Source organism: Rhamphochromis longiceps, linkage group LG12 (assembly GCF_057381845.1).
Source record: "Rhamphochromis longiceps isolate RC_006_pf linkage group LG12, R_longiceps_female_GT1.1, whole genome shotgun sequence".
Classification (NCBI taxonomy): Eukaryota; Metazoa; Chordata; class Actinopteri; order Cichliformes; family Cichlidae; genus Rhamphochromis; species Rhamphochromis longiceps.
The window spans coordinates 4730902-4758572 of record NC_140568.1 but is presented as its reverse complement, the minus strand read 5'-3'; the positions used below and the strand labels follow the sequence as shown (position 1 = coordinate 4758572).

The 27671-nt window shown below is 43.9% G+C and overlaps 2 protein-coding genes and 1 pseudogene across 2 annotated transcripts; all 3 read right to left on the bottom strand.

Moving 5' to 3' along the window:
- Positions 1-223: 223 nt before the first annotated feature.
- Positions 224-1591, bottom strand: LOC146656659 (fatty acid synthase-like). Its single transcript, XM_085426823.1, has 4 exons — positions 1476-1591; positions 1247-1345; positions 555-806; positions 224-427 (listed from the first exon to the last, which is right to left on the bottom strand). The coding sequence occupies exons 1-4, from the start codon at positions 1563-1565 to the stop codon at positions 290-292; spliced, it is 579 nt and encodes a 192-aa protein (XP_085282949.1). The 5' UTR covers positions 1566-1591; the 3' UTR covers positions 224-289.
- Positions 1592-10516: 8925 nt separating this feature from the next.
- LOC146656658 (ribosomal biogenesis protein LAS1L-like) lies at positions 10517-15699 on the bottom strand (annotated as a pseudogene).
- Positions 15700-25635: 9936 nt separating this feature from the next.
- LOC146656657 (fatty acid synthase-like) lies at positions 25636-26996 on the bottom strand. The gene is made up of 4 exons (XM_085426822.1): positions 26878-26996; positions 26649-26747; positions 25957-26208; positions 25636-25829 (listed from the first exon to the last, which is right to left on the bottom strand). The coding sequence occupies exons 1-4, from the start codon at positions 26965-26967 to the stop codon at positions 25692-25694; spliced, it is 579 nt and encodes a 192-aa protein (XP_085282948.1). The 5' UTR covers positions 26968-26996; the 3' UTR covers positions 25636-25691.
- Between the last annotated feature and the right edge of the window lie 675 nt (positions 26997-27671).

The following is a 27671-nucleotide window of genomic DNA, read 5'->3' as shown; positions in this document are numbered from 1 at the left end:
ATGTGTCAGTGTTTGTTACTTTGTTACATTAATTTTTTAACCATGTTATTTTGTTGTGGGATGAACTTCTGCAAACAACAACATATGGCAACAAAAAACAAAACTTGCAGTTGGAATCGATGGAGCTGTGAGATGATGGGATGTCGACTGGTTCACTAACCATTAACATTTGGGATATTAGGATAACAGTAGCGTGTAAACATAAGCAGTGCAAACACTTCCTATAACGACACATTTACAGTCTAGTTTGGGGAAAGCTGAGGAATTAGGGTGAAGAGACGGTGGATGTTTAACCCTCCCTTGGTTTGACAGCTCGCTCAGCCAGCGAGTTATGAATGATGTTCTTGATAGACTCCGCCCCCGCGCCTTCTAGGAAAGTGTGGTGATCTCCCTTGATGACGTGGACCGACACCTCGCCATCACAGACCTGAAGAAAGACGCAGTACACAGTTTGAACATTGGAAGGCTCAGACAGAGTTTATAGAAACACACACAAGCGCACACACGCACAGTGAAGATAAGTACTACAGACTGATGTAAATGTGCATCGGTACCTCGCTGAGCTTATAGTCAGCTCCCAGGTTTTGCTCATATTCGCTGCTGGTTTCGGCGCGCAGCAGCTTCACGCTGCCGTGGTATTTTGCAGTAGGTACATATGCATCAGCAGCCTTTAGCTTGTAGTAGAAGGCGGAGGCTGCAAAGTGCAGTGAGTCTCGGTCGATGTCCTTGTGAGCGGAGGTGATTAGGTCCACGGCCACACTGACGCGTGCATTCAGGTCTGACAGCGGGAGCAGAGTCTCCAAAAGCTGTAGGATGTAACCATGGAGACGACTGTAAGTTCATAGCAAACGTTACCGCGTGCTCGCGGAGATATTGTTGTTTTCAGAAAAGTAAGTGACACATAATTAATGAACATCACAGATCTTATGTATATGAAAATGCAAAATGAAGATGTTTTGATATTCAGGAGTTACAAATGTCAGCTTTCAGTGAGAAACTGTACGAAGGTTTGATTTAACCGCATGTTTTACTTTAGTCTCCATAACAGCTCCAAACATCACATCATTGTTGAGTCAAACCTGCACCACACACAGACTGTGCTGGAACAGCAGCTCCAGACTGTGTTACAGTCACCATCTTTACCTTACAGGCGCCGTGAGGCAAAAGCTCAGGTTGTGTGGCCTTTAACGCTGATGCCACATAAAGGAATACTTGTGTGTGAACCTGTGGGTCAGAGACAGTATACCTTGTTGTATTCAATGCCAGTGAACTGCTGGATGAAGGCACACAAGGCTTCAGTCTCAGCCTCAGACTCGTTGCCGGGTGTTAGCTTGGCTCTGTAGCTCTGCAAATCAAAAACACAGTTAAACCTGTTCACATGCAGATCATGTGACCAGAGCTCATCCTTCAAAACCAACATCACACACGCTATACAGCATATACATGAAATAAAGATGCGCGAGTGTTTCTCTGACCTGTGTGTACGCTGCCACATATGAATGTGAGCCATCAAAGAGAAACAGGAACTCCACAGGCTGATTCTGGGTCTGCAGCTGAGAGCACATTTCAAATGCTACACAGGCACCAGAAGAATATCCAGCGACTCTGTACGGGCCGTCCGGCTGCACCTGCCTGACGCAGCTCACGTAGTAGGCAGCCAGGGACTCAATGCTATCCAGAGGAGCAGCTGCAAAGGAAACACATGAGGGGAGTTAGTTTGGCTGCACAGTGACATAAACAGCTGATGCACAACATGTGAGTGACAAAGGTCTGAGAACAGAACCACAAACTTTTAAACTGTGATACAAAGAAAACATGAAATCACATCAGGTCTTTGGTTTTCCTCAGGCCATTATGGAGGGAGCTGTATATGTACAAGTGTTTGTAGTTTCACCTTTGAACAGTCAGACTTTCAGCTTTAACACATTTTGCTGTTTAACAGTTACACACGTTTTAATACACATGATTGTGACACCTGGTGAGGACGCACACTCATCATTTGATGACAAGTAAGGACACGTAGTTTCCACGATGGTTCAAAGTGTTGATTTTGTGTTTTAAAGTTTTTCTCTGTGACTGTAAAGTCATTTTAATATGAGCCCCATTATGCTGACACCCACGCAGACGATGCACACAGCTCAGCAACACCAACAAGCCTGAAACTCAAATGACATGAAAAGTTATCCATGAGGCGCCAAAACACAACAACAGCTGCAGCAAAGGCTCTTTGTACTGTAAGATGAAGATCCTACAAAAGTAGAAGCCTCACAAACCACATGTAGACTGGTTGTGCAAACTCCCACAGACCCTGCAGTCGAGAGGATAACAAGCTGCTCCAGTGATCATGACCAGGACACAAACTGCTTCCTCCTGAATCAGAGGCCTGACTGACAGACACACCCTGGCATAGAGGAGGCTGAGGAGTGTGACAGTTGGAGCACACGCTCAGGTCTAGGTCTTTAAACAGGGGAACCACCACCCCAGTGTGCCAGTCCAGAGGCAGCATCCCAGAGCTTCACGCAGCGCCGTGTCAGCCAGGACGGCCCTGCAACACCCAGATCCTTCTCATCAGCCTCAGGTCTGTCCTAAATCCTAGCAGGAGCTACCACGACGCGTACCACAAAATGCATCGCACTGGTTCTTCCCAGTAGTTGGAACTGGTTGTCTGCTTGCCAATGAATCCTGCTTATTGGTTCCACTTGTGCTACAATCAGGACGAATTGTAGTGGGTTAGGGTTAGCTGGATATGTGCTGGATATGTGCTGGATATGTGGTGGAGGGTAACTGCAGGAGAAGAAGCTAGTGGGGGAGTAGAGCAGGGGAGGATGTGGGTCCCCGGGGCCTGCTGGAGGGCAAGGGCCATGCCCGATGTGAGTAGCAGCAGGGCCAGTGCGCCCAGGAGCACATCTTTTTCGACCGTAAGGGAGACAGGAGGCCGACTCACTGCCTCGGCTAAATGGAGAGGGAATTTCAGAAGGGCCAGGGCACAAGCATGGACCTTTTTCAGCTGTAAGGGAGACAAGAGCAAGGTGTGACGTAGGTCCCCGGGGCCTGCTGGAGGTCCAGGTCCACGCTCGATTTGAGTAGCAGCAATGGCCAGTGCACCAGGAGCACATCTTTTTCGACTATAAAGGAGACAGGAGGCCGAACAGGTCTCTGACCCTTCAGCATAGACAGGTGGCTGAATGGGCCCCTTGGGCCCTCCAGCCGAGACAGACAGCTCAAACGGGTTCCTCTGACCCTTCAGCGGAGACAGACACCGAACCAGCATGTGTGGAGACCTCTGGCAGTGTGGACACTGGCTGGAGCTTAGTGGCACATTGGCTTGGCTCAGGCAGTGGTATGCAGTCCTCAGAGGGCTGAAAGTGTTCTCCAACACATCCAGCAGAGGACAGAGGACTCTACTAAAAAATCCGACTCTACTAACCTATCAGAGGCTGCTTAAGATCAGAATGCAATCATCTGCAGTTTTCTTCTTAATTAACAATAAACTTAGTGTATATGTACTCCTAAATTTGATGAAAGTGATAAATAATAGACAGCTCTCTCTCTCTCTATATTCTGACATTTAACTAATTCAAAAGATATTTCAATATTTATTTATCTAAAACAAAACAAGTTAGAATAGCCTTTATTGTCATTGTACAGAGTACAACGAAATTGGAGTGCCACTCCCTTGGTGCAAGTTTCAATAATAAATATAAATGTAAAATATAAAAAGTACAAAAAAACAATCGTAAGTACTCAAACAATAGTTTGTACAATATATACAGGATAGCAGCATTAATATAATGACAGTATGAATAGCAGCATAATATAATGACAGTGACGGTATGGAATAGGTTCAATTGTTTTTGTTCTTATTTACTACGGTGATAGCTCTGGGAAAGAAGCTATCCCTGAATCTGTTTGTCCTGGTTTTATGTGACCTGTACCGTCGGCCTGGCGGTAATAGTTCAAACAGTTGGTTGCTGGGATGAGAGTAGTCCTTGATGATATTGCCAGCTCTGCTGAGGTACCGAGAGTTTGCAGTGACCTCCATGCTGGGCAGAGAGCAGCCAGTGATCTTCTAGTTGCAAGTTCACTCTAAATTGATGTTTAACAGAAAAAAAAATGTTTTTATGTTTTTTCCCTAAAGTGTATGTAAATATCTGGTTTCAGCTGTGAATATACTGCTGTGTATTGAAATTCCTCTTGTTTTGCATAGAAATATACTGAACAACATACAAAGCATAATATATAAAATAAAATCTACCTGAGTTTTTTCTTTGAAAGAAGCCACTTATGTCAATTGTTGTGTTCATCAGTACATAACTGAAACCGATTACAGTGCTTTGTTTAGCCGTGGAGGGAAACAACTGAAAATATGAAATAAACACACATGTAAGCTAAGACTCTCTAAAAAAACATCATTGTTGTTGTTCGGATTTTCATTTCCCCATTTGTTGATTCACTCCAAGAGCAAGTAACGTAATATGGGTCAAGTGATCAGTTTGATATCAATCTTTTGTGATACACCGTCATATTTACATTATTTGTACAGTATGAATGATTTGCTTTGGTACCTGGTCAAACTTAAGCTCTCCTCTGTCTGCCTGTCTACGCTTCTCCTGCAGCAGTTTCTCCCCCCTCGCTCACATGCGTAAGTGCTATGCTCAGTCACCCAGTGCCTGAGCTCAGATCATACCAAAATTAGGGTGAATTTACGACTGTGCGCTATGTGCTTCGAATATTGTGTGTAGTTTTTTGTTTTATACAGTTGGCAGTCAGGCATCAGTAACAAAATCACCAGGCTCACAGTAGACAGATTCACAAGAAATTCATTTGGGCTTAGAAGGAATAAAACAAACAGAATCCTTAATTAAGCTTGCGTTAGATTGCAAAATGGTCCCAGATGAAACAGTCTTAACAACACGAAATGCACAGTTCTTTTGTAAAGGTTCTTTTTATTTGGAAGGAAAAATAAGCACAGACAGAGTCCCCAGAAGTGTCCAAAAAGTGATTTATTAAACACACACAGTTATACAGTGTGGGAAGCCGGTCTTCGATCTTCTCTGCTCGTTACAGAAAGCTTTATAGCCTAATATGACGTCAGAACATTTCCTAGAACTCAGCTTCTCAGAAACCTAACACTTTCTCAGGCTTTATGTTCCCAGATATGGATGAGGGAAAACATCTGGTCTAAACAATTGTGTGTCCGAGTGTGCAGTTTGTGAGATTGTCTGTCCAGGCCAACAAAAGGTCGCTGTCCTCATCTGACTTTACTTTGGGCCGCCTGGAGCCACAGAGATGCTGGTGGTTTTTGCATAATAGAATATTACAGAGGAATGTGTCTTATTCTGCGTGCTCTGGAATACAAGATTAAGCAGATTTACTAAATGATAAATGATACATGATAATGGTGATGATCAACTGATACTAAGTGATGCAGACTAATGAAATAATAATGAAATAATGGCAGTGAAATTACATGTTTTTCTTGACAACTCCTCCTCTTGGGCTCGCTTGCGAGCCCAACTTACACCAGGATTTGTCTCACTCCTCCGTCCAGCCTACAATCTCCCTCAAAGGCATCATGGACTCCGGCGCAGCTGAACCTGCTGAGCCTGAGCTCAGGGCTCTCTCCAGCATCTTTACTAAAAGCCGCCGGACCAGAGGGATGAGACAACATCCAATCATCAATATGACAAGAAAAACAACAAAAGAAAACATGGCAGACATAACAACACTCTTCCATTGCCCAAAGACAGACGTGAACCAGTCTCCCGGTCCAGTGTTCACACCTGATTGCTCATGCATGGTTTTAGATAACATTTTCAGACTCTCAAGCGCCCTAGTAACCGTACCGTCTGGTGCAGTATTGTTGGGTATGAACGTGCAACACATGTCCCCAAACATGGCACAGACACCACCTTTCTCAGCCAACAACATGTCCAGGGCCATTCGATTCTGGATTCCCATTAACGACGTCGGGCCTAATTGTTCCGCAAGGCCTTCTACCGCGTCCCTAGTGAGATTAGAGAGTCTCAACACATTATAATGGACATAGTTAATGCGATCGACATTTTTATTCGGAGTTATCCATAGAAACACACTTTCAAAGCCGGCCGCTATCTGATTAACTAACTTATACTCATCTGGAACTCCCCTGGGAACTCCTATTGAGTCAATCCAGGTTGGCGAGTCCCATCTTGGGTCATATTTGTGCATACTGTTGCGAAATCGATCAACTTCAGACCAGACAAAAAACAACGGAGGCTCCGGAAAAGTGCAATCAAACGATGAGTTTTATTATCACAGGAGAACAACCAACCGTCAGCATACAGAATGGGTTGCTCTGACAAAAATACACTGGGTTCTGGTTTTATAGGATAACATATCACACCTACGTCAATACAGTTCAAAAATACAGGGTGACAGATGGACAAAAGTTCAATTCGTGCAAACAAGGGTACATCACATATACTTTTAATAACTATAAACTGACATATAACTTCTCCTTTCTTCATTACTTGCCTTTTAAGGTAATAACTTCAGGTCTTAGCATTTCTGAGAGCTAATAATTGGACCCTCGTCATTAATCACTAAGTAAAGTACTTTAGCAGCCAGTCTCAGACTGGAGTAGAAGACGCTTAGGCCTTCACTCAAACCTGACTATGTGTATTGTAAGCATGCATGCAATTAACCTGCTATGTTCTCATCTCCCCTCAACATGTATCATCTGGACACTCTCACCAGTGAAGCTTAAAACCTTCTAGACTGGAACATCAACTCTTAACCAAGCACATTTATGCATTGTGTATAAAATGAACTCAACCTATAAAATAGAAAGGTCAATGTGATGACAGACATATTCAATGCAATATAAACCCTGTAAGAAATATTACTGATAAGTGATACTGTGAAACATGTTATTAATACATTCTTCATAAGGCAAATTATATGGTAGTAATAAAAGAATCTCTGAATCCCAACATTCCCTCTTTTGACATTCCCACAGGAATGTCACCATACTTCATGTTGTATCACTCCCTGCCCCACTCTATGGGTTCCAGGTTCATCTGGTAGATGCCCTCAACCCAGCCAGGGTTCGTAACCCTCGCCACTATCTTTACCAACAATCCTCTGACACAAGGAATGATACAACAACCAGCGATGACCAATATTCCCAAAAATACAGCCAATGAGCACATCACTGATATAGCCACACCATTGTCCAAACACAGATGTCATCCAGGATGCCAGCGGGTTTTCAATACCTGGGCCCTGTGCTTCGTACGTCGCTTACTACATCCAAGATCAAATGAAACATCCAAGACCAAATCATCGCGCTAACTCTGAGCTCGCTATTCCGGTTCCCCGAACACACCTGTTGTTGACGATTAGTATAGCTGGATGAAGTAATGTGAGATCACTGGGTGGCCCAACAGGGGCTACGCATCGATAGTAGAAACATTGATCGGCAACCCTTTGATTGGTCGGCGAAAATGTCGAAGGAGCGCGCTCGGTATTTTTCGGCAGCAGAGCAAGAACTCTTGAGTGAGGGATTTCAGGAGTTTCAGAGTTGAATTAAAACGCAAGGGAACACTGCAAAGGCTGCAAAAGCAAGGAGAGAGGGCTGGCAGAAAGTTGCTGACAAATCAAACTCGTAAGTAATTCAATAATAACAATAATAATGGAGTGGATTTATATAGCGCTTTTCAAGGCACCCAAAGCGCTTTACAATGCCACTATTCATTCACTCTCACATTCACACACTGGTGGAGGCAGCTACGGTTGTAGCCACAGCTGCCCTGGGGCAGACTGACAGAAGCCAGGCTGCCATATTGCGCCATCGGCCCCTCTGGCCAACACCAGTAGGCGGTAGGGTAGATTTATTATATTACACTATATTATCCAATATTATATTACATTATATTATATTGTTATATTATATCCTCTTTCACATTAGAGCCACAACAGGACCCACTAGAACATGGGAACAAGTAAAAGTGAAATATAAGAATATTCTACAGAATGGTAATATTTATCACTTATATTGCTTGTCGTCTCTTGGAAAGAGACCCTGGAATACTCTGTTTGTTTGTTCATAACAGCAACCAAGAAAAGGGCAGAGCAAAAAAAAAGACAGGTGGTGGTCCTGCACCCCCTCGTCAACAAGTTGGTTAAGTAAATAATACCCTCACGGGAAAATCGATATCTCTCTATGAGCACACTGTCGCGCTGAGCTAAAGGATCCTGTCTGTCCCGCAATATACGCTGAATTCTGAGGACTCTCCTTATCAATCTTGCACCTTCCGCAATGGGTTGCTCGCGTAAACGGACAGGATATGACTGCGACAGACTTCCCAAATCCACCTTCGCTTTTATAGCCGTGGTCTCTCATCTTGATTACACGAAGTAATTTACAATTACTACTCTGAAATATGAATTACATCTGTAATAATCACATACATGTAATAGAATGTTAATAGTACATTTCCCTTTTTTAGGGAATGACCTGTATGTATCTGTGTGAAATCAATAAAAGGATCAAGTGCTGCATTATCTTTAGTTACATTGATGTTATTTATTTATGGTGAAACAGTGGTGGAATATCGCTGTTGCTTTCGTATGAATGACGCGGACATACCTGCGTGGCCGCGATCTAATCCTGTTTACATAAAGTAAACCTGCTCCCCAGCAGGTTTAGGCTTACGGCTCTGTTGCTATGACAGCAAGTCCCGGATGGGCTTCGGGGAACCGAACGATCCAGGATCACGCGAAATCGTCAACAATCTCATCCAGCTAACTCACTTAGCGCGGTACGAAGAACAGGCCCCTGAGTGCTCATGCATGGTTTTAGACAAAGTTTTCAGGCCCTGCAGAGCTCGGGTTACTGAGCCACCTGGGGCAGTATTATTGGGGATATACGTGCAGCACATATCTCCAAACATCGAGCACACACCTCCCCTCTCTGCCAATAACATGTCAAGCGCCATCCTATTTTGAACTCCCATCAGAGAACTTGGACCCAATTGTTCTGCGAACCCCATCATGGCGTCCCTGGTTAGGTTAGAAAGTCTCAGCAGATTGTAATGAACATAGTTAATGCGGTCAACATTCTTATTAGGTGTTACCCAAAGGAATATACTCTCAAATCCTGCAGCTATCGGATTCACCAGCTTATATTCGTCTGGAACTCCCCTAGGCGAGTTCAGGCGAGGATCATAAGCATGTGTACCTTGGGTCCCTCTTTTGACCAAAACATGTCTCAGACGTCTGGCGGCTAGAGTACGTGTGTTGCGTTGTGGAATAGCCTTTACCTGATTCCCAATCAGCATGAGTGGAGCTCCTAATCGCACCATCGCACATGTCCCTACGCTTCCTATAGGAACATGAACCAACAGAGTATTTTCCCCACAATAATAATAGAGCCCACTTCCTGCCCAGGTTCCAATTACCGTGCTAGGGCCGCTTACATTGTTGGTGGTTCGTCCCTGAAGTGTGACGGCACACCAAGTTGGATCGATCTCTCCCACCTTGTACTTTTCATTATCAGTAGAGAACTTAAAACATGCATAGTTATCTTGTTTTGGCATAAATGGTCCCACTGTTGTCTGACACTTTCCATCTACTACTGGCTCCTGTACATTTAATGACGTCACACAAATCTAACATGAATGAGCTGGTAGACCCTTTAACATAGTTCAACTCTATGCCATTATTTCTGCTGAGACATTCATCACCTTTACCTGACCCCTCGCGCTTTTGTCTTTCTAGCGATCCTGTTTTAGGACCTACAGTCTCAGGAACTGCTGGGCTGGACTGGCCTCCGTGTTCAGACAAGGGGTCCGGAGTGCCTTGCAAAATACAGACAAAAGACAACAGAGCCATGGTTACTATTATCGCATATAATACACATGTAGTTGTAAGGAACATTTTAATACGTTTCTTCCCATTACGTGTCTCTGATTCGGTTGTTTGCATCATGTTATATAAACTTTGTATTCTAGACTTGTTATATAGATTTTAGATTCTGGACTGAAACTCCCCTCTTTGTGGAGCCTTTAACTTATCACTGCCCCTTTCTGATGGCGTGACGACCTTCTCCGCTGCTGCTCTTCTTTCTTCAGCCTTCCAGGTGGACTACTGAATGGCCTGTTGCACAGGTGAGAGGGTTTATTCTGCCTCTGTTTGTTGACACCTGTGTTGGTTGAAGCCTCTTCCTCAACCAAGCTCTCATGTGCTGGTGCACACTGCGACCAGAGATACCAGGTGTCGCCCTTCCCTTTCAGTTGGAATGCTGTAGTTGTCCTGGCAACGACCTCGTATGGACCAGTCCAGCGTGGCTCCTTCCACTTGCGTTTGAGCACCTTCAGCCACACCACCTTTGCCTCCGGGGTCGCCCTGTCCACAGCGTGTAATCCAGATGTGACCTGTTTGCGAAACTGGAGATTCTTGCCACCCCTGTGGTCGCTGTGTTACTGGAATGTTCTCCTGTAAAGGATAGAAAACAAAAAGCCTCTCTCTCTGGTACACCTCACTAATCTACTGTGTTCATCTAATGTTCCCTTAATTATTCAAAGTTGGTTCAAGATATCATGTTCTGGGCTCTATCCTTTATATTAACTTTACTTAATCTAAATGCTCTTTATGTGTGTAAAGAGTTTATCTTCTAACCAGGATTCAGTTCATTTTAATCCTTCAACTTAAACATGAAAATAACAATGTCTGCCTCAGTTTTACCATATCTAAATCATCAAACACCCCAAAAGTCCTAAAATGATCCTAAACCCATTTCAACTTAAACCTTAAATCCCCCCTTTATTTTGACACATTTCATGTGTCAAAATAATGTACAAAACTAAAAATGCTCAGTTTTCCCCACTCATGATCCAATCTATGTCATGAAAATGAACTTAAAACAGAACAGTCATCAGTCATGTGCTTAGCCTTAGTCCAGTCTTTACCTCAGTGTCCAGTTGGTCCAACCTTAGTTCAGTTCGTCCGTCCAGTCACCGTCCATTCATACGTATTCACACCAGGTATTTCCTCTTTCTTGCCGAGACAACAAGAAACTGTTCCTCTTTCACAGTTGCGAGTAAACATAACTAACCTCTCACCTATAAATGATTCTCTCTAACTAAGTGTGTGTGTGTATATGTCGTCCTCAAATGCTCTCTCATCTCACCCGTTGCACTTCTGACCTTCCACCAGACCAGAGGCTCATCAAATAGCCTCGTCTAACCTGCTCCTCAGAATAACTTAGACTCTGCTTTCATTAATGCAAACTTTCTGCAACTTAGTCTTTCTGAAAGACACACACTGTTTAAACCTCTGAATGCAATATCAATGCTGCAGATTATATTATTAATGCAATGGTGACGATGACGATTATTTAACAATAGCAGTAAAATAATTTCCCTGCTCCACACTCCCTCTCTCGACCTCTGGTACACCAGAGGTCGCAATACATTGTGTCCTCGCTCTGACCCTCTCTTGTGGTCCATCCGGCTTCGGGCCTCCAGGATCCTCACCCCCTGTGGTCGCCGAGATCTTCTGCAAAGGAAACAAAACACCTTTTCCTGCATCTCCCTAACTTATCATAGTTGGGACTCTTTAATCAAAAGCCTTATCCTAATTATGTTCTTGACTTATAGACTTGTATTTATATATATTCTTCAACGTTACTCATCATTTTACCACTCTCTTAAAACGCTGACACTAACTTCATTTTAAAACCTCACATTTCCTATGTTATAACCTGTTTTTGATATAGCCTTTTTATTTCATTTTGCTCCTTTTAATGTAACAATACCTTATAATTCTAGTTTATCAGACTTAATCAAAACCTATGCTTTCCTTCCTTTGGTCCTTCTTTAAATCAGAACATTTTGTCTTCTGAAAGTTTTATTTCTGCTTCTGCCAACATGTTTAGTTAACGAGCTCGACTGGACAGAAACAATCACAACTGCTGAACCTGCACTGTGCTCATGGTTAAAATTCCACAACATTTTGTCTTCTGAATATTGTATTTTTGCTTCAAAACTGCTTCTAGCACAACAAGAGTCAGCGGAGGCTGGAATGACAACAACAACAACAATCTTGTGCTTAACATAAAACAAAAAATAACACAAGTAACAAAAATAACACAAGTAACTTAAAAAAGCTTCAGTCCACATTTCAGTTTGTTGAGCTCGCTGTTGCTCCAGAGGAGGCCCTCAGCTGGCCGGGCTGGAGCCGAGGCCCCGGGGATGCTGCTACGTGTCTGAGGGCAAGTGCTCTTTCAGCCTGCACGTCTGCCCATTTGCGCTCCTCACTTCTCTCCGAGTCCATCGGTGAGGAGTGTTGCATCTGGTCCAGCAGCATACTCACAGTATATATGGGCTGCTGCTGCTGCAGAGGTGTGCTGGCCTCTGAGCGCTCTGTCTGTGTGTAGATGGAGCAGAGCTGGAACAGCTTCTCTCTGGTTTCCTGAGGGGGGGGATGCTCCATGTCATCCAGGACTAGCTGGATCAGGTGAGGTGTGCTGATGCAGGGGGCATCCAGACATGCAGAGAGAAGCTGCTGCCACCTCAGCTTGATGCGGTCGATGAAAATCCTGTCCTTCATTCTGGCTTTCTTCTGCAACCTTGTCTCAAAATGATATTCAAATTTGTTGTTGTTGCAGAGGAAGACTTCTGAAATCCATGCAGAAATATAGAAACACCTGTGACCGTTGGGCTCTTTGCTGAGCAGCTTCAGTTCCACAAAGAGCTTCTCCAGGAAGAGGTGAATGAAAGACGAAGAGTTAAGCATCTTTAGCAGGGGCAGCCAAAAGCGCAGGAAGGTTTGTGGGACTCTGGGCTCAGTGGGACTGGCACTGTCAGATGTTGCACAGCCTAATGCTTCCAGCTGCTCCATGGTAGGAACAAGAAAACCGTCTTCCAGCAGCACATCAATCAACAGCTCCCTGGACCCCAGTGCAAACTGCTTGATCTCACCCAGCAACGAACTCATGTCTGCTAAGGGGGCCTGCCACAAGCTCTTCCCCTTGTCTTCAGGAGACCCATCATCAAAAGCTTGGTACTGGTCCTTCTCAAAAGAGATCAGCAGCTCCCGAGCGTTTCTGCAGGCATCCACTTCTTTCTGCCTGGCAACGAGCTGCTCATCGGGGCCTCCTCCCAGCTGTCTGGACCAAAACTCCTGCTGGAGCCACTCCAGGACCACCTTACATCCCTTTCGGCACCATTTCAAAGAAGGAAGAGTCCCATGCATGATTTCGTGCCTCAGATCCACCACCCACTCGGGGATGTTCAAGTTTCCAGCCAGTTGCCTCAGCGGCGGGGCCTTTCTCCCCTGCTGGCGCTCCGTGATAAGATTAAAAAATCTTACCAGGGCCGTCCCGTACATCAGGGTCAAGTCATCTCCGGTAAGCTGTCCGGACCGGTCCCGCACCTGGCAGCGCACGAGGTCTGCTGTGCAGTCCACGGCCACGGGAAAACTATCAGCGCACCTGGCCCTCCAAGCCGATATCCTCTCTAACGCAAACCTCTGCAGAGAGGAGTCCATCGAGTAAAGGTAGTCCCGAACCTGATCCCACTCCGCTTTGTTAAGCCAGGCTACCACATGGCGTGTTTTCTCAGAGCCCTTTTTATTCATTGTGCGCTCTCCGGACCTCACGCTCAATCTCTCACTCACCGGGAAAAGCCGCTCGCCTCACGCAGAGACCACTCGCAGATTTATATGACAGAGGACCGCGTTCAGAGCTTCGAGTTTTACAGTTGCTTGTCGCACAGCAACCAGGAAATGATGCTAACGTTTTCTTCGGCTTCGTTTGTGGCTGACGTTCAGAGCGCTTATTTACATGATGCTGGTCATAAACGAGCTTTCTTTGGCTATGGTCAATGGCGTGTCCAGCGGGGTGGCCTGGGGGGGCACAGGCCACCCCCCCAACCAGACTGGCCACCCCAGGTGCCACCCCAAAGGCAAAACAATAAAATTCAATCAAATATCAAATGTCCGATTATGTTTTCACGGTGACGCTCAGATATCCGAGTGTAAGTGAATGCAGCATCGGCTTCTGCGCTATGTGCATCACGTTAGCAAAGGTAGGAGAGCCAAGCACGAAAGACGTCACTGCAGGAAACAATTTTTCGGTGAAAGAAAATGAGGACAGAATAAATGTCCCGGTAAGTAATATTAAGTTTGTTGAGTTTAGTAAACTTCGGCGAAATTAGAATACCAAGGAAAAAATAACACTTAAAGAATTATTGCAGCCGTGGAATATTTCAGACAGTATGCTACAGAGGGGAGCTAACATAAGAGTTATGAGTTATAAGATGTAATCTAAGTCGTAACATTGCTGTATGGAGCTGCAGATTTGGTTGCAGGTTAACATAGCTGGACTGGCCATCGGGCTTATTTGACTTATTTTTTATTTATTTTTGTAAGGGAATGAACAATGAGAGGTGGTGGATTGGCCAGATGCAGGTCGATGTGTAGAAATAACTCCGTTGTTTGGTGGTGGCTATGGCGGGGCTTCCACAGAGGCAGCAGGTGGATGAGGGAAGGGGAGGCAGGAGGAGAGCCCCGAGGCAGCCGCCAGTCCGAGTGTCAGGTGAACTGAACTTCAGGTAAGAAGTTATGACCTGCAGTCTATCTGGGTCAGATATGAACTAAGTTTAGGTGGAGTTTATTTTCGTTGTGCTGACTTTTTACTGTCAGTTGCAATAACTCATACTGCGTTCTAGCCAGCTTGGAGTTTTTATACAGCTGTTCGGTTGCTATGATGTTACTGATAGTGAACTTTATTTTATTCATAAGGTTAGTTAGTAGAGTTGCCAACGGCTCCTTAAAAAAATGGAATGGTCCCTCAATCAGAGAAAATATTACACGTTTCGTATTGAGCTGAGAAGAGACGCAGTTTGTCCCGAACTTCAGCTAGAATGGAAAAAGACACAAAGCTGGATTTATTCTGTCTTTACGCTGCACAGCTGCCTCTTCTCTCATCCTCCCTCTCCTGTTGCTACTTCAATCATGAAACTGATCGATGATCAGCTGATCGGCTTTTCTCTCTTGTTTGTTTATCGCCCACTTTGCGCCAGAAAGACGAAACCAGCAGATGTCGCGCTAAACAACAGCAGCACGTTTAAGCTTGATCGGCTGTTGTTAGAATTTATTTAATATTAATTTCTAGTATCAGCTGATGTTTGCTGGAGCCACAGCTGTAAAGCTGCTGGTCATGATGTCGGTTTGGATATCTGGTGAGAGGGAAACGTGAAGACCACCCACCAGGATCCTTTTTTATGTAGCTGACAGCTGGTAACTGTGCAGGGGCGGGTCTAGCAAAGTTTTGCCAGGGGGCCAGGTAGGGCATTAACAGGGAAAGGGGGCACAAAGAAATACTTTTCTTTCCTATTCTCATTTAAAATATCTAGCTTTTATTAAATAATTATCTAAATCTTACAACCAAAGTTTTTATCTGACGTAAAATGTATAGAAATCATACATATACCAAAAAGACTGTACATCACTGTCACAACAGGGTTTGTTTTCATTCAAAGGCTTTATGGCTTTAATACCTGGTGGGTCGGTCTGTAGTCAAAATGCCCGATTTTCTGTCCCAGTCCAGCCCTGCAGGTTATACTGGCAGTGTCACCATGCCAGCTGAATGTATTTCATCATCAGCCAGTGTTGTTCTTTATCAATATTACCAAAGTTTACCATAAGGCAGCATAGAAAGCATTTACTTGCTTTCAGGTTTTATTCAAATATTAGTCTTTTCAGTTGTTTCTCCACTTTTTTCCTGTTTCAAAATCAAACACCAGTTTGTGAGAAGATTATCTTCTTTTTTTAACAGGCAGAGAAAGTTTTGCATTGGAATGGCTAATTTGTCAATTGTTTGCTACAAATGTTCGTATTTTAATATTCAAAAATGTTTTTGCCCAAAACATATGTGCAGTATATGTCAGTAAAAATACTATGCAAATATTGCTGTCCTTGAATGCTGAGTAAACACTGACAAAGCACTGATTGTATCTCTTGTACTTTATCAACGCAGTATCTAAAAACTTTGCACCGTAGTGGTTAAAATCTCATTCTAATAAGAGTTAAAAGTGCATTTGGTTATTAGGTTTATAGGATTATTGAATTATGGTTAAGGGTTGGTAGAATTTTTTTTTAAAACATTATCTGCCAATTAAATCTGCCACCCTTCTCCAAATCTGTGCCCCTACCTGGCCCCCCCAACAAAAATTTTCTAGACACGCCACTGTACCTGTGTAGTTGGTGCACTGTCCCACAACATCACTCATGCTCAAGATTTACACAGGGCCAGATACCTACATTCAAGCTACCTTCTCGTAACAGCACAGTGATACAGAATTTTAGGATTTGTTTTAATAATGCACAAAAGTATTACAACTTAACTCTTAAAAATGTTAATCAAGAAACTGGGTTTTATGACGTGCAGCATGTCATAGCACGTAAAGCACGTGCAGTGCTTTAATTTGCTTCTCTTGCTATCTATGCATTTTTTCTCAGTAGCCGATTTCTGATACCTTCACAGGTGTTGAATAAACAAATGTTTGACCCTCACACAGAGCGGCTGTGCACGTCAAATAATGAGAAGTGCCACAACTTCCAATGTGTTAATAATGGACTGGATTTATATAGCGCTTTTCAAGGCACCCAAAGCGCTTTACAATGCCACTATTCAGTCACTGGTGAAGGCAACTACGGTTGTAGCCACAGCTGCCCTGGGGCAGACTGACAGAAGCGAGGCTGCCATATCGCGCCATCACCAGTAGGCGGTAGGGTAAAGTGTCTTGCCCAAGGACACAACGACCAGGACAGAGAGCCCAGGGATCGAACCGGCAACCTTCCGGTTACAGATGTGCTTCCCAACTCCCTGAGCCACAGTTGCCCTCAACTTCACTTGCAGCACAGGTGGTGGACTTTAAAGAAGGGTAACAAGATTGAATACACGGTTGTGCAACAATGCTGATGAAGTGAAGAAGCTTCTCGGATGAGAGGTGAAACGTCTTCAAGCAACTTAAAGAAGTCCAGACGCTTTTCTTTACAAGCTCCTTTGACTACGATGACCTGAATGACTGAGAACCTTCACAGACAACAATGCTGATTCTGTAGTTTATTGTATGACACCGTTATGTTTCCTTTACATGAACTGTGGGCAGTAGTAGCACTGATGTTGGTCGCTATGGTATTTGTAACTGTGGGTGTTCCTGTAGGGCTACGCGTGAGAATTCACAAATGTGCTGTTGCAACTTCCTCAAAAGCTGCAGTTGCTGCAGCCTCTGAGAAATGCTCACAGATTGATAGGTATGTTATGGAGCCTCGCAAGGCACATTGAAGAAAAAAAATTTGAACATGTATTTTGCGAGATGAAGATAGTGCTCAGTGGAAGGGGAAACACTCGTGGCTAGGTGTACTTTGATCTGGTGGTCTTTGTTGCATTCATTAACAACCAGCTGCAGTACTCTGTACAGCTTTACAGGTATTGATGGAAGCATGATAAATGCAAAGAAAAAAACTCTCAAGATCTTGCAAAACATTTGTGGGATCTTGCAAAAGTAAGTTTTGACAGAATTTGTTCTGTTTAGTGTGGTGCACAATAGCAATTTTCTAAGATCACACTTTAGCAATAAATTGACTTTGTGAAGTCCTTTATCATTCTTATTGTCATGGGCATATCCTATTATCTTTTTTCTATACATTAGATTTTATTTGTTGTCCCGTATACCAATTTGTCATTCTTTGTGAAATGCAGATGCATAAAACAGTTCTATGCAAAACATGCATGCTACTTTCATGCTGCACATTCTACAACAAACACTTATTTTGTGTGCATTTGTCTCTTTCAAACAGGTGCCGGTCCTCACCTCTGCAGTGCTGCCGTCTCCTGTAGCGCTGCATGGTTCTAAGCTAAGTTTCCTTTCCTTTTTCTGTTCTCTTAGATTTGTCCTCAGGTTGGAAGTGTCTGTGTTGTGCAGCTGGTCTGGTCTGTCTCTAGACAGTTCAGGCTGCACCCACTAGTTAAATGGTGGAGGCTCACAGCGACATACTCAACACAGAAGTTTCTGAACTCTGCATGAGGGTTTCTCCGACGAAGTGAGGGCCGTGAGGCACAGCTCCCCGTCTCCCGGTGACCCTGCTAGGTCCACCTTCTTAGGGAAACCCTCTGCAGAGGAGCTGACAGAGCCAGGAACTTGTGAGTTGTGTGTGTCCACTCAGGCATCATTCATGCTTGTTCTGTAGGCAGTTCCTGTCAGAAGGAGGCGGCGCAGCAGGAGCGTCGGGGGGCGGAAGACGGTGCCTCAGTGCCTCTCTCCTTCTGACATTGTTAAAGAAAACACAACAAACTTATAATTATTTAGATATTTACATGTAGGTAATGTCCTCAAGTTCTGTATAACCACTTTTTCCTCTCTCTGTGTTTGTTTCTCGTTCGTTGTTGTGTGTGTTTGTGTGCATTTGTCTCTTTCAAACAGGTGCTGGTCCTCACCTCTGCAGTGCTGCCGTCTCCTGTAGCGCTGCATGGTTCTAAGCTAAGTTTCCTTTCCTTTTTCTGTTCTCTTAGATTTGTCCTCAGGTTTGAAGTGTCTGTGTTGTGCAGCTGGTCTGGTCTGTCGCTATAACGCGGCCTCGCTGTTTCGCACATTTTTTTTGTGCAAGTTTGCATGCTTTTTTTTTTTTTTGCGCACAGCGCTTTGTGTTCTGCGTCCTGATTGGCTTCAGACTATTGTTGATCTCCTCCGTGCCGTCTCTCCTGTGCAGTACAGAATCGCTGATTCATTGATTCATTAATGATTCATTGATGTTGAATTATCTCTCAGCTGCTCTGTTCTCATGTGCTGGACCTGAAAACACGGTTTGATCTTTGGTTTCTGTAATACTGGACTTATTTGTCTACGAAGGTTTGAGCTTTGAGAGCTTAAACAGGAGAGAAACGTGTGAAAATGTTCATGTCGGTCTGAGTGTATAAAGTGTGTAGTGACGGGTTTTACAGCCTTAAAACATTGATAATAACTGTGAAAAATAAAGTTGGCTACTTCAGATTTCACCAATCGCAGGTTATTTTTAGAACGTAACTCCCGCGATAAACGAGGGAGCGCTGTTTACAGATACTGAGAAGTATAAAATCTGAATCCTTTCTCTCGTTTGCTCTGAGGCGCGGGGGGGAAATATCGACAAGTCGATCAACATCATCTACAGATACATTCGACATCTCGAAAAATGTAAATTGCCACTTGATTCGTCCATTTGGTTGAAAAACCCGACCGTGAACAAGGAGCGAATATCACACCGGAAACTAAGCGCTATGCGCCGGAAGTAGCATATGCTAAGGCGCACACAGGTCTAAGTTATAGGTCTAAGTTCCCCATAATGCACTGGGTGTTTCTTCTTCACTCAACATGTGTTAGTAGACCTCTCTGCATTCAGCCCGTCTGCCCCTCATCTATCGATGGATGTTTGTTAGAGGCTTTGGTTCCCACTGTCGCTCACAGACGGTCACCTAATGTTTCCCTGTGTAACTGCAGGGTCTTTGCCTTATAACATAGAAGTAGCTTGAGGTAACTGTTGTTATGATTTGATGCTGTGTGTGTGTAATAAAGCTCCCTTACTGACAGTGGGTCACCACAGCTTGTAGCTCCATGTATTTGATGTGGCACGTTTGCCCTCGCTGACACAACCCTAAAGGGATTTGTGTGTATGAATAAAGTTTATTGTTCATACAGTTCATTGCCGTATGTCTATGAAAGGCTGAATGAGGGTTGTAGCTCCCTCAGCAGCTGTGGAGCGATGGCTCGTGGTCACCTGATTCAGCCCTGGAGATGTGGTTGGTTAGACACGCTGCTTTAGTTGGACACTACAAACCACACTCACCTGTTTACACAAACACATACACACCTTTTGTGTTACAACCACCTTGTTACACTCAAACACCAGATGATGCATCTGAGCCAACTAAGGATTCACTGAGACTGAAGAAGCTCGAGATCATAAGAATTTGAGGCTCAGCTGATACAGTATCATAGGACAATCCAACCATTGTATGTCAAGAGACTATAGGCAGTAAAAGCTCCATCTGGAGGAGGAACGACGTGGTTCAGAGCGTTGCCTCCTGCAGCTGGTGACATGTTCAGATTTCAGCTCTGTCGGTTAGAAAGTCTGTTTTTGTTTTTCATCTGTGTGTTGCTCTTTCATCCTTTTGTTCTTCCTCTTTCTTGCATCAAGCTGGCTGACTTCACCACTGATGAGGTAACCATGAGCAGTAAGCCTCGTGTCGCTCACAGTTACATTTAACATAGTGCGATAAACACACTCAGTCATTATAAGGTACATCCTCTAAAGGTTCACATAACAGACAAACAGGATAATAAAAATAATCTGGTTCTCTGCAGCGTCCTCAGATGAACAACACACAACATTATTAGACGTCTCAGTATTTGTTACACTGAACACAAATATAAACACAACACTTTTGTTTCCATGAGCTGAACCGGATCCTGACTGGTTTTGCGACATGTGTGTCATTGTGCTACACATGTACGGCATATTTCAGAGTGGCCTTTTATTGTGGGCAGTCTCAGACACACCTGTGCAATATTCATGCTGTCTAATCAGCACCTTGACATGCCACACCTCACAGGTGTGGCATGTTAGACTACTTTTAATTAACTGCTTCAGCCCACTTACAATGAAAATGTAACAAAAAATCTTGTTCCTGACCTGTGCAGTATGTTAACACTATTGGAAGTAAAAATAACTCTAATTTTGAAAACACAACTTTCTTTCTTTCTTTTTTTTTTAATAAAGCTCTGACTTGTATTATGAGTCTGTGGTCTGGGAGAGAGTCTGTAACTCTGTCTGCAAAATACAGGATATAATGACCAATGTTGGGCAATTAATTATATAGTTACTTCTTCAAAAAAGTAACCGAGTTATGCAAACAAAGTTTTTTGCAGCTGTTTACCTAAAAATGTAGCCAAGGCGTTTTTTAATTAAACAGTTCAAACTATTTACAGAACAATCAGCTGTTCTGCATCAAATCTGATGCCACACAAATTATTTGTGCCACTCCAAAAAATAATTTGTGTCCACTATGAGATGAAGGAGAACAACAGCCTGATACCTGCAGGACAACAGCAGATGTATCACTGCTGTAACACCTGTAACATTCAGCAGTCGCCTCATTGTTCTGACACACACAACAAAACTGCTGACTACACTACACACTCACTACATAAGATTTGCGCTAAACGTCGCAAATCTCTCACATCTCCAAGCACCGCCGTCACTCCTAAAACTTCCTCCCGTTTCTAACCCTTGCCATATAATTTTTGATTGGTCCACATGGTACATTTTTCCACCAATAGGAAAGGGTGGTGGGGTGTTGTTTTTGCTCACAGGCTTTCGAGCGTTTTCCTTATAAAACGGCGTTTTCACCGTTTCTTCCCGCAGTAAATATAAACAACGACAGTATTCAGGAAGAAAACCAAACATTGCAGATATTTTTATCATAACTCTGGTTGTACGCGGCCGATCAACACAATTTAAAAACTGGTATAAAGTCCACACTTTTCCCGTCAGTTGTTCCGTCGGTCCTGCTCACATCTCCAATGGTTGTACACGTTGTCATTAACGTGGCTTCACTCCACATCAGCCGCTTTGCTAAAACACCGGTGTCGGCGCATAAGGACGCGTCAGAGCCTGACAGCGACGTTGATTAGCTGCGTATATACGAATGTGAATCGCGTGATTGGCTGGACTACGGGATAAGGTGGCCTCGTTCTAATCCTATACGGGAGCAGCCAGTCACTGACTAACACTGCAAAACAGGATTGTTAAAGTTTTCATTTTAATTTCAATTCAGGTGAATTTTTTTTTTTTTTTTTTGTGCGCGCAACGCAGATTTTCTGTGCAGAGACCGTGCCAGCAGTGCGCAATTGTGTACGCGCGCAGCTTAGAGGGAACATTGCTTGCGAGTGTCGGGTCTTTTGTGTTTGTAGAAAATGTTTCATATCTCTGAGTTCAGCTCATGGAAAACAGGAGCAAAAGCAAAAGTGTTGCGTTTATATTTTTGTTCAGTGTAAATGATAAAACATCAGGTTTGACCCAGAATACAGTTTGGTCCACATGGTGGCGCTGTGAAAAGTGCGCGCTGTACTGGTGGCACCAGTGTCCCCAGCCCACAGACCAGTGCTGCCACTAATCGAGTTTCATTAGCAGCATCTAAATGCTGTTTAAAGGTGGACTTCATCTGTCACACAGGAGCAGTTTGGCTTCGCTTTGCTTAAATAATGACCTGGTGTATTTCTGTATACACACCTGCTAAGGATCAGGTGACTTTTATAATAAAAGGTTAATACGTGAAACCTTAAAAATAAAAAGAGCTGTTTTTAGCAGTATTTAGGCTGCAGTCTGTGTATTATGTCCATGATATTCTACATTACAGTAAAAACAGTAATTATATAAAGAACAGATGGATCAGGATCCTGTCTGTGTCTTTACTATGATCTCAGCTGATAATGAGGCTTGAAAGAGACATGTTTGAACTTTTGCATTGATCAGACAAATAAGCCTGCATGTTTGCATGAGCTTTACCTTTAACTGTAAAACATGAAGCCTTTATTATTAAAAAAACAAAACCCTTTTGGTGTCATACAGGTAAGAAAGCAGCGAAGCGTTTTTCTCTCTAACAGACCTTTCATCTGTTTTCTCTGCCGTTGCTCTGATGGGACCTGCAGGGTGTTTTTGGTGACGTGGAGGTTTGCACAGTTGCTGCCTGTGGTGTGTGTAGAAATGTTCATGTTCTAGTCCCACTGTGAAGCACATAGACGTGTCCTGACTTCCTGTCTGTCCCACACTCTGTTGTCTCTGTTTGTTGCTGCCAACAGTACAAGTCATCTTTGCAGATTTTACTGAATTAACAAAAACATTTTTACTGAAAGACTTATTCAGTAAACACGTTTGTTACACTGAGACTGAAAAAGAGATCCCTGTTTACGCTCATAGAAAACGAGCCTCTGTTTTACTTTATTGAAATCATTTCTAATCACAGACAGGATCAGCAGCGTGCAGCTGCAGTGAGGTGTTAGTAGAGGAGCTGTGTTTGTGAGCTGTAGTCTGGATCAGGTCTCTGTGGGAGACTCGGGTTACAGTACTTCTGAATATCACACAGCACATTTCTTCAGAATCGGTTGCTGTTTGCTAACATTTGACCTTTGCCCTTTTAGGCTGCCCTTCTGGCGCCCGTCGATGAGGACTTGGGATCTGACAAGAAGCAAACTGGGGGAAGCAGCAGAGTACCAGACTTCCCTCCTCCAGCAGGCCGGGAGATCTTGTTGCGCACCTGTGTGCCGCGACCAGCAGCGTACTCCAAGGCGCTGCCTCAGCGGCTCTTCTGTGTCCTGATGAGGGAGGAGTTTAGGTTGGCCGGAGCCTTTTCCACAGACACGTCCTTCTTTTAAGTCCTGTGAACAATTCACACCTGGGATAAAGATAAGTGAAGGACACAGGATGGAGACTTTCACATAAAACAATAAAGCTGAATTGAACTAAAGTGAATAATTTGAAAATGACTCAGTGTTTTATCAGCGACACGTTACCGCAGCCTTTTAAGATCACTGAACCTGTTACTTCAAAAAACAACATGTAATGTTGAAGGGGACAAAGAGTTAGTTCATGTTTGACACTGATGTTAATCAAAACTTCCAAGATCCAGGTTGAATAAAACAGCATTAGGTGTGTGATTTCACTCTGCTCCACACACCTGCGTGCTCCAATCAGAGACACCAGAGGAACAGGTGATGAATGTGATGGGGAAGCATACGCAGGTGTGACATACAGAGCCGTGGGAATTACAGGACATTATTACTGTTGATATATTCTCAGCGATCAGCTGTTAGTGAAGAGCATGAAAACCTTACTGCACGTCGGTCAGCTCAACTTAGCTCGCTGGATAATTTACTTGTCAGCTTGAAAACATTTAACTTTAACAAAATGTTCACCAACACGGGTCAGTGTAGGTCACTGAGTCATCCTGCACACTAGCCCTGCCCCGCCCACCTGTGTTTATACACCTCTGCAGCCCCTCCTCCTTCAGCCGGGACATTTGTTCTAGCCTTCATTCATAAACTCGGCTTTCTAACATGCAGCTAAAGTTCAGTCTGCATGCTCGACCCACATACTCCTGGTAGCTGAAGTGAAATACTGCTGTGCGTAAGGGTCGGGCGGGTGACCACGTCACCTGGTCATGGGGTAAATGCTGCGGCCGGGTTCAACTCTGACCTGAGGCCCTTTATTTCTCCCTCCCTGCTTTGCTGTCTGGTCTTCATTGTGCTATTAAATACAGACAAAAAAGTTTGTTCTCCTCCTTCCATCACCACCTTTGTTGCATGTAGAAAAGTGTCATATAGAACCAGTCGTTACTTTAATGGTCTGAACTAAACGGTCGGGTGGCGCCAACAGCGACTAAGAATTTTCTGGGCCAACAGGATTTGTGTTTCAGTCCCTGATAAACTGACCCATCCTCTAAAAAACAAAACCCAAAAACTATATTTACAAGATAAATGATCAGAAATAGTAACGACAACAAAAGCACAGGAATCATAGATCCAACGGGACAGGCTCGTTACAATGAAGGAAAACACTGAGCGACTGTTGAGGCCCTTATTAGTCCTACAAAACATAACAGAAATGTTACAATAAAACACAGAGGCCTTTATTGTCACGTCCATCGTACTGTGACTCCTCAGCACATTCATCTCCAATCAGCAGCTTCCTTCACTGACCCAATCACAGGTCTCAGGCCAGCTGTTGTACTCAGGTTTGGATTATTTGCTGAGGTTTTAGATCTCTGGACCAAAGCCTTTAAAAGGAAACAGTTTCTCAGAGGTTACATCAGTAAATATGATCTCACTGTTACAGTGATCATTCACATCTCTGATTAACCTCTGAAGAGACACATTTGGTCCTTAGCGACGCCTCTGTCACAGGCGTCTGTCAGAACAACAGCGTGTGTTTGACACAGTCCATCATGAAGAGAAGCAGTTTTTCTTCTGAATTAGTGAAATAACTGGTCTGTAAATTACAGTAACACGAGTGTCATTGTTAAAACACAGTTTATGAAACACTTAATTTGTTGTGAACTTATTGACAACGTAAACATTTGCTGGTTGCCACTGTAACTGATGACTGTGTGGTCACATGACTGAAAAGTAAACAAATATCACAAAATAAAGAAATGCCTCCAACTTGTGTTACGAGTAGTTAGTGTGCAGAAACACGGCTGCAGGGTCAGCCCTCCCTCCACAGTCGCTCATCAGGCTGGTCGCAGCGCGTTTGCCTGTCTACTGATGTCTGCATGAGCAGAAACACCAATTTGAGTGATGTTATGTAATTCAGGATTCAATCAATGTGTCAGTGTTTGTTACTTTGTTACATTAATTTTTTAACCACGTTATTTTGTTGTGGGATGAACTTCTGCAAACAACAACATATGGCAACAAAAAACAAAACTTGCAGTTGGAATCGATGGAGCTGTGAGATGATGGGATGTCGACTGGTTCACTAACCATTAACATTTGGGATATTAGGATAACAGTAGCGTGTAAACATAAGCAGTGCAAACACTTCCTATAGCGACACATTTACAGTCTAGTTTGGGGAAAGCTGAGGAATTAGGGTGAAGAGACGGTGGATGTTTAACCCTCCCTTGGTTTGACAGCTCGCTCAGCCAGCGAGTTATGAATGATGTTCTTGATAGACTCCGCCCCCGCGCCTTCTAGGAAAGTGTGGTGATCTCCCTTGATGACGTGGACCGACACCTCGCCATCACAGACCTGAAGAAAGACGCAGTACACAGTTTGAACATTGGAAGGCTCAGACAGAGTTTATAGAAACACACACAAGCGCACACACGCACAGTGAAGATAAGTACTACAGACTGATGTAAATGTGCATCGGTACCTCGCTGAGCTTATAGTCAGCTCCCAGGTTTTGCTCATATTCGCTGCTGGTTTCGGCGCGCAGCAGCTTCACGCTGCCGTGGTATTTTGCAGTAGGTACATATGCATCAGCAGCCTTTAGCTTGTAGTAGAAGGCGGAGGCTGCAAAGTGCAGTGAGTCTCGGTCGATGTCCTTGTGAGCGGAGGTGATTAGGTCCACGGCCACACTGACGCGTGCATTCAGGTCTGACAGCGGGAGCAGAGTCTCCAAAAGCTGTAGGATGTAACCATGGAGACGACTGTAAGTTCATAGCAAACGTTACCGCGTGCTCGCGGAGATATTGTTGTTTTCAGAAAAGTAAGTGACACATAATTAATGAACATCACAGATCTTATGTATATGAAAATGCAAAATGAAGATGTTTTGATATTCAGGAGTTACAAATGTCAGCTTTCAGTGAGAAACTGTACGAAGGTTTGATTTAACCGCATGTTTTACTTTAGTCTCCATAACAGCTCCAAACATCACATCATTGTTGAGTCAAACCTGCACCACACACAGACTGTGCTGGAACAGCAGCTCCAGACTGTGTTACAGTCACCATCTTTACCTTACAGGCGCCGTGAGGCAAAAGCTCAGGTTGTGTGGCCTTTAACGCTGATGCCACATAAAGGAATACTTGTGTGTGAACCTGTGGGTCAGAGACAGTATACCTTGTTGTATTCAATGCCAGTGAACTGCTGGATGAAGGCACACAAGGCTTCAGTCTCAGCCTCAGACTCGTTGCCGGGTGTTAGCTTGGCTCTGTAGCTCTGCAAATCAAAAACACAGTTAAACCTGTTCACATGCAGATCATGTGACCAGAGCTCATCCTTCAAAACCAACATCACACACGCTATACAGCATATACATGAAATAAAGATGCGTGAGTGTTTCTCTGACCTGTGTGTACGCTGCCACATATGAATGTGAGCCATCAAAGAGAAACAGGAACTCCACAGGCTGATTCTGGGTCTGCAGCTGAGAGCACATTTCAAATGCTACACAGGCACCAGAAGAATATCCAGCGACTCTGTACGGGCCGTCCGGCTGCACCTGCCTGACGCAGCTCACGTAGTAGGCAGCCAGGGACTCAATGCTATCCAGAGGAGCAGCTGCAAAGGAAACACATGAGGGGAGTTAGTTTGGCTGCACAGTGACATAAACAGCTGATGCACAACATGTGAGTGACAAAGGTCTGAGAACAGAACCACAAACTTTTAAACTGTGAAACAAAGAAAACATGAAATCACATCAGGTCTTTGGTTTTCCTCAGGCCATTATGGAGGGAGCTGTATATGTACAAGTGTTTGTAGTTTCACCTTTGAACAGTCAGACTTTCAGCTTTAACACATTTTGCTGTTTAACAGTTACACACGTTTTGATACACATGATTGTGACACCTGGTGAGGACGCACACTCATCATTTGATGACAAGTAAGGACACGTAGTTTCCACGATGGTTCAAAGTGTTGATTTTGTGTTTTAAAGTTTTTCTCTGTGACTGTAAAGTCATTTTAATATGAGCCCCATTATGCTGACACCCACGCAGACGATGCACACAGCTCAGCAACACCAAGAAGCCTGAAACTCAAATGACATGAAAAGTTATCCATGAGGCGCCAAAACACAACAACAGCTGCAGCAAAGGCTCTTTGTACTGTAAGATGAAGATCCTACAAAAGTAGAAGCCTCAC